Raw genomic sequence first — 7886 nt, 5'->3', positions numbered from 1 at the left:
TTCCAAGTGACCATCTTCACTAATTAGTGTATCAGAGCTCAAGTATACCCTCTCGTTGCCGGGATCAAAGACATCACATGATTGTTAACTTCAGGTACGACATCAAGTGTTGGTGCTAATATACTCCTACCCTTAAAATAATCCACGCTAGAAGAATAGAGTAAGATGTCAGGATAAACGAACAACACCAAATCATGCAGACAGGGAGACTTAACATTAAGCAGCAAGTTGTCGGGTATTCTAATCACTGATTCGCCATCGGTATTGTCTCCGATTAACCCGTCACCAACTTAAAGCAACCATGTAGCAAATTCCTTCAATTGTACACCGTGGATATCTCGTGAACCACGGGACAGTCTCATGTTTTCAGTTAACTGCAACACTTGGCAAGATTGCCACAGGTTCGAAGCATTAATACACGAATGAACGATCTCTTCCCGAGAACCACGAGGAATCACAGGCAATATCTAACGGAAATCACCTCCTAGAACAACAATTTTCCCACCAAATGGGGCATGAGGATTATATCCACGATCAAATCGAAGAACATCCTTAAGGCATTTGTCCAACGCTTCGAAGCAAAATTTATTTAACATAGGTGCCTCATCCCATATAACTAATTTTGCAGATGAAATAAGACGTGCGAGGGGTGTGCCTTGCCTTATATTACAAATAGAGTCCTGGTTAACACTGAGCGGAACCTTAAAGCGTGAATGAGCAGTTTGCCCATTAGGCAACAACAAAGCTGCAATGCCACTGGATACAACATTGAGGACAATATCACCCTTAGACCTTATCGAAGCAGACAGTGCATTCCATAGAAAGGTCTTACCAGTTCCACCATAACCACAGACAAAGAAAAAACCACCAGCGTCACAATGAACTGCATTTGCTATTGTGTCAAACGCAACGCGCTGGTCTCGATTCAACCGGGAAATCAAATCCACGGCGATACTTGCCAATTCTGTCATGTCGAAATTCAGCTCATTAGAAAAGATTGTGTCGGAAGGTTCAGGTAAACCAGCATAATCAGGAAACGACATGTCAGGAAATTCTTTCAGGCTCCGACCATTCGGCTGCAAGAGTTTTTCAATTTCGGCAAGCGTGATGGACTTAATCTCATGAACAGAACGCTGGAAACCTAAAAGCAAAAAAATGCAACGTAGTTACATAAGAAACAAACTGGACACGATGACGAAGGGAAAATAAAATAAATGCATAACAAACTGCAAGAGGTGGAGACGACTGGACGTTTTTGAATGGAGTGGTCTGAATTTATTGCGAAACAGTAACCAGATAGTAAAAGCAATCCGAAAAGTTTACCTAAGTTATGTCTTCCAGAAAGAAGCGAGTTGTCCACGCAATGTTGCCAACATTTCTCCCACACCATGTCAGGACGCACAATGTTGTTCGACATCAAAAGCATTGCAAACAACCTCCTGATATAATTCGGCAATGCCCACGCACTGGCTTCATTAAGTGAATCAATAAATTCCCTATCATCCTGCAATAACCCTAGGGCATAACAGGCCTCTTTGAATGTATCGTACACAATCCCACCAACGGAACGCACATCAGCAAATGTCTGGCACCCTTTTTGATAATTCAATAACATACGAAGGTAGTACTCCTTTCCATGCGAGTGAGGAATATGCGTGAGACGACCTATGACATTCCCTTGCTTTCGTGGCCTCCACATATACCCCTGCTTGTCCCAAACAAAAAATGACGGCATCTCTGCGTAAGTCAGTGTAGGGGCCAGATCAAAATTCTTGTTAGCCTTAAACCAACCAATAAACATACTATCCTTTGAGACCGCAGCGTCGATAACATTCTCAATAAGCTGGTGATCTTCGTACAAAACATTCTGTTCATTTGGAAGATGGAATGGAAGGCGGATGACGTTAGGCTCTTTGTACTGAATCTCAAACCCGAATAGCCGCCAGGATGCCTCACAAGCTGATATATACCGACAATCATAGTAGTTTTGGATTTCATCTACAGTGACATCAGAACCAGCTGAATCATGTGATCGGAAGAACGAAGCTGTGACACGATCATTACCTTTGTGGACATACTTGAACAAATACTTAATAGTAGACGTCTGGCAAGTATACTCAACATTTATGTGGCAGCCATACTTAAGGAGCAATGTTGCATTGTATGGGACAATAAACCTATTGTCGAGATTAACATTCCTCTTGGTTATTGAACGACTATTATCCGACCGTTTATACTTGGGAAAACCTGCACTGTCTATGGATGTTTTCTCACGGAAAGGCACTGGATAAAACTTGGAACACCTCCCATTAACCATACACGGGCTACTCATGTTCAAAACCCCACATGGTCCGTGAATCATGAATTTTTGGACTAAGCTGTACAGCTTAGGTTGTGTGTGTTCGTCGGGTATCTCAGCCGATATATGATGGTCAATATCCTCAGATGATCGAGGCTTCTCGGCTGGTTGAACAAACAATAAAATATGACAATGGGGAAGACCACGCTTTTGGAATTCAACTGTGTACACAACTGGAACAAAGAAAATGGGAAAAAGCAAAAAAATATGTTAGGGGGCAAGTCGACGTTGATGGAAAAATAACAAATGTGTTAGCGCGACATTGTAAAAAGTGAATGGGAAAACTCACTTCCTTTAGGCTTTCCGAATATGGACCCATCCTTTAAGTCTTTCAGCAAGACATCTAACTTGATCTTGAAAATCCTTGATATGATATCTGGCCTGTCACTTGGCTTTAATGAATAGGCCGCAACGCAATCTTTAATCTCGGTCCAATCTGGGTTACATGTGATAGTAATGAAATAGCTAGGGTATCCGGCATACCTGCAAATAGCAAATGCATCTTTACAATTGTTGTACATGTATCGGGATAAGATATATGGAATCCGAAGTCGTGGGCAGGTGTGTTATTTGGGCCACCCAGGCCCAGATACTGAAGGAGAGATTGGATTAGCTATACTAAAGGAAAGGATTGGCATAAATAAAAAATTGAAGAATTAATGGCTAAAGCAATCCCTGAGTGAGGTGGGTATGACAAATGTGATCACTATGAGTCTTTTCATGATAACAAATTGCGTAAGTTAAATTAAACACTTAAGCAAAAGGTAGTATGACCAATTAACTGAATAAAACGAGAGACCAAAGTTATTTAGATGTTAACAATGCTAGGAAACCAAAAAATTAAGCATCAATTGTTCATAATCAAAGCAACCAAGCGGTGTTCATTAAAAAACTTTGGGCCCCTTGAAGCACAGTAAATAGAATCCCAGCTAATGTGATGATCAGAGGGCTTATTAAATAACCCATTAGAGATATTTAGCATGTAATACAACGATAAATAATCATGATAATGACCAGCATATATAATATATAATATATTATAATATACAATATATAGTAAATAATATATGTTGACGGTTCAGAATTAATTACGGACAATATAGGGAGCACTTTATACGCAGGAATCAGACAAAGTTAAAAAATTTGAAGAAGAAAAAGTTCCCGCCTTTGGAGTATAGCGTGACGAAAATTAATAAGAAACAGGTACTCAATAAATGCAGATCATGAAATGAGATCAGTCAGCAACCAAGTAGTCCGAAGACTAAAAATAGAATTCATAATAACTTAGTTTAATTACACCTGACATAAGTATGACTAAAAGAAGATAAAGTATCATTAAATGTAATTCACAGTAAGTGTTGAAGCAAGTATGGAAAATGAAGTTCATTAACTCCAGGTAGGAATCTGTCTTGTCACGAGAGATTCACAGGGTTGAACAGGATGGATAGGAAAGAATAGAACAGACCTAAACTAATTAATTGCGTTGAATCACCAAGCATATTGAAATGGAAGCAAGATTAGATGAATGGGGAAGTCGGATGGATGTATCATACATGGAGAGATGCATGGGAACCAAGCAAAAAAGGTACGGGGACGTCATAGTCAAAAATGAGCGCTGTGACAGATTTCAAAAGCGTTGATGTATATGTAAATGTATTTGCAATGAAAATGCTGGGCTAACAGATAAGCATAGAAGTAAATAACAAATGAATAAATTTGGGAAACAAAAATTATTAGGAGCAAAAGAATATACTTGGCAGCCAAAAATAAATCGGAGGACGTGTAGAGGCATTGGTTGATTGCATCTACTCGGTTGTTAACCAGTTTAATGATCAGCACCAAATCTGAATAGCAAAAGTTACGTTGCCAATGTTAGCTTAGCGGGGGAATTCAGCAAATAGGAAGTCATGGCCTAATAAGCTAAATGTATTCAAGCTAAATCAGATTGTTAAATAGGTAAAGATATGCAACCTAAATCAGATTAGTAGGGATCATCAACAGTGCACCTTGATTTTGCCATGCATAAAGGAACATTTAGTTATTTAAAAGCATGATTGTATAAAATATCGACTGATCAGAACACAATCTCAGGAAGAATAAAACTGACATGTTGCAATAGGCAAGATTATGACGTGCACAAAAGTGAATAGATTGGTAGACTGGTACCTCATATGCCTCAGAAGCTTGGCGACAATAAACAGTTCTGCTACCTTCGAGCGAGTACAACTGATCCAGGAGTTCAAACACTTCACTGCATGGTTGATGAATAGAAGCCCAAACTATTCTTCGATCTCTTGCCAAAGCACACATTGCCTTAGTCCCAATTAAAAACAATGCACTGCAACAACAAGACATGTAAAACTTTATCCGGGCTAAGAAGATCTTTAAAAACTTAGAAGAGAAAATCAAAATAGAGAACACATGAATTCAGCACATACAACTCTTTTTCTTTTAGCGCATGCTATCATGTCTATAATTACCGTCCCTATGCAAGTTTGATCAACATTTAAAAAATATTGCCAAAATTCATATTGGGTTTGTTAAAAATCTGTTAAAATTTTTTAATTTTAAAAACGAATCAGGTTTTTTTTTTAAACTATGTTGTATATCTAAAATCTAAATCTTAAATCTTAATTTTTAATAGACAATAAAAAAGTGATAAATAAAAAAAATGGATCTTAATTTATATTGGTTCAATAAAAAGTGGTTTTTTTATGTTTTTCCCCCGGAATCAAAGTCACGGTGGATTTGTAGTTGTAAAATAAAGATATAACTACATACAGAGACTGAACTAATAAATCCATAGAAATCATTGTTGTGTTAGATGAGTTAGTTGACAAATGTCAATTTAACGATTCTTTAATATGTCATATGGCATATGTGGCTATTTAATCATCATTTCATATATATATATATAATGCATGATACGATGATGAAGAAAAGATAAAAATAAGCCTTTAATTATTAATTGCACCACCCTAATCTTTACTGCAAGAAAAGGATATCCTGTATTTAACTATTAGTGAGAATGAATAATATTTGATGGTATTATTATAACTATGATCATTATAGGCAAAAAACACAGTTGACTAATAACCTGCGCAGTGAGAAGGCCACAGTCAAGGAAAGCAGCGCCAGGAAAGCGTATATCCTCGAAGTTCATTAACTAAGCATTGCCGCACAAAAGCCGGAGCTGTAGCGCAAAAGAGGTAGCTCAAAAGTGGATGGTATTAACAGATGCGGTCAACGAAATTTGTCGGAATCAACAAATGGGATAGTCCGGCATTAGTTGAAACAAAAGATTTTTCCATGCATGATGTTGGAAATGCGATTTCTCGAACAACACAAACCGAGCATAGCATCAAAACCGTCGGAGGGGGTTAAATTTGTGAGAACAATGAAAAAAATAAAAAAAGAAAAAAGAAAATAACAATAGAAGGGATGAGTCAGGAATTACCGAGGTAAAATGCAAAATGAAAGTGTCCTGGCCACGGTGAGGAGCAAGAGCCACTATAACGGCGAAAAGAAGGACCGGCGGTACGATCACAGAGAGACATTGCTGTGCCAACCTGTTAGCCGTGAGCAACGGCCGAGGCAAGGGTTTCAAGCGGATACGAAATGAGGGGGGGTCGTTGCAGTAGGATTAGGTCATATCTTAAGTGTGGGCCAATGCTAACCCAAACCACAATTACAAATGCAATGGATTGGGCCCATGTGAGGAGAAAAGGCCGGTTATGCCTAAAAGAATCATGATGCATTTGGATTGAAATGGCGGGTTGAAAACGGCAGCCCAACGGAACAGGCGGGCTGTGACTAAGTTACGATATGTTGCAAAGAGAGGAAAAGTAACCGCAACACAAGGTACTTGGCCAAACCAACCATTATCATAACCACCAAATCCAGGTCTAGCATCACCAATAAACAATACCCAACACGTTACATGATAACCAGGGAATAAAAAGCGGGATTTATAAAAGATAAATAAAACATGAAACATTTATCAAGAGACATGGAGACAAAAGTTCTAAATCATATCAAACCCATCAGCCCCCGGAAAATGATGCATTAAACTCGGGGGCCAAAACTAAATACTACAATTGGCAAACCACCAACTTGTTCAGCAAGTGCATACAAAAAACTAACTGGATCAAGGAGGAAAACACATCGCGTAAAAGAACAACATGATAATCAGCAATAGTCAGACTTATATAGAAAACCCCATGCACCCCCTGATGTAAACAACTCCAGGCCATGTAATGCTTCCAATAAACTTCACAACTCCGTCGTTTCAGACCAATGGAGCAAAACTGGGCAACCGAAACAACCTCATCAAGCGATGCCGCAGCACCGTCGAACCCGCAGACACAGTGGCTGATCCCGAGGAGATCGCGGCCTATCTTCAGAGAGGGTGTTTCCGTCATGTTAGCGACACCAATAAAGAGATGTCGACCCCACGCCATTGCGCCAACATGGCTGAGGTTGATGGTCATGACATGCACTCCAAATCTCAAAGCGGACTACTCATACGTTACGAAATCCACATAATCATCGTGGCCAATCAAGATGGGATGATCTACATATGCGCCTGCGCCTATCTCTATCTCATCCCACGCGGAGTCCATAGTTGCAAATCGAACCACGGAGACCGGTGTCTTCGTGAATCTACCTTCACAATTGACCCAAAAACCCAGCTGCTGACCACGGCATACCCACTGCTCAGTCTATCGATCATTGGCGGGGTCCGAACAGCGCTACTCCACCGACCCGTAGTCGAGAGATACATCTGCACGTCGTATCCAGGACTTGCCAGATTACTCTTCGTCAGACTGAGAATCTTATAAGCATCACAACCCACCATGCTGAGAAAGGCATAAGCAGAGCAGTCATCACGATGGTTATAGTGGTAACCATCAGACCCGGGATCAGCAATAACAGACCTCCAAGAACCCAACGGATCCCAAGTGATCAATGAACTCGAACGACCGTCTATTGAGAATCTTGCATATACCTTGCCGGAGTCTGTTCCCACCAGGAAAAACCAGGTCCATTCCAGAGGAGCCGCAACCGGAATGGCTACACGAGTTTCAAAGACAAACATGGAAAGCCTCCCACAATCAGCATCTCTCAGGGGGTTGTCCAAGTGAAGAACCACCGCCTTCCCACCAACCGATTTGAAATGAGTCACCATGTTATTCGCCCGGTTCAATCTGTCGTACCAATCGCGCGACATACACCTCCCCCTTCCTATCGTTTTTGCATCAGAAAGAAGAAAAATCTTCAAAATCACGTCGGTTGGCAAGGTAGGAATGTTGAAATTGGCCTCATCGCTACCATGCCCAACGTGGAAGGCATGATCAACCTCTTCGATTGTTGCTCAGGACATTCCAAATCGATAGTGAGATTCTTTCCTAGACATGAAGGTGGAAATTCTCTGTAAAAGGTAGAAGTATTTCTCTAGTTGGTGTGGGTTCCTACACCGTGAGTATCGCTCTACTTAAATGCACAAACAAAAGCATACAGTAGAACA

General features: G+C 40.2%; 1 protein-coding gene across 1 annotated transcript; it reads right to left on the bottom strand.

The window, feature by feature from the left end:
- Positions 1-467: 467 nt before the first annotated feature.
- LOC110265361 (uncharacterized) lies at positions 468-6780 on the bottom strand. Its single transcript, XM_088502604.1, has 5 exons — positions 6503-6780; positions 4467-4697; positions 2649-2842; positions 1228-2532; positions 468-1141 (listed from the first exon to the last, which is right to left on the bottom strand). The coding sequence occupies exons 1-5, from the start codon at positions 6778-6780 to the stop codon at positions 468-470; spliced, it is 2682 nt and encodes an 893-aa protein (XP_088358730.1).
- Positions 6781-7886: the final 1106 nt, after the last annotated feature.

This window comes from Arachis ipaensis, chromosome B1 (assembly GCF_059453495.1).
Source record: "Arachis ipaensis isolate K30076 ecotype BB chromosome B1, ASM5945349v1, whole genome shotgun sequence".
Lineage (NCBI taxonomy): Eukaryota > Viridiplantae > Streptophyta > Magnoliopsida > Fabales > Fabaceae > Arachis > Arachis ipaensis.
The sequence above is the reverse complement of the archived record's forward strand: the minus strand, read 5'-3'. Positions and strand labels throughout refer to the sequence as shown.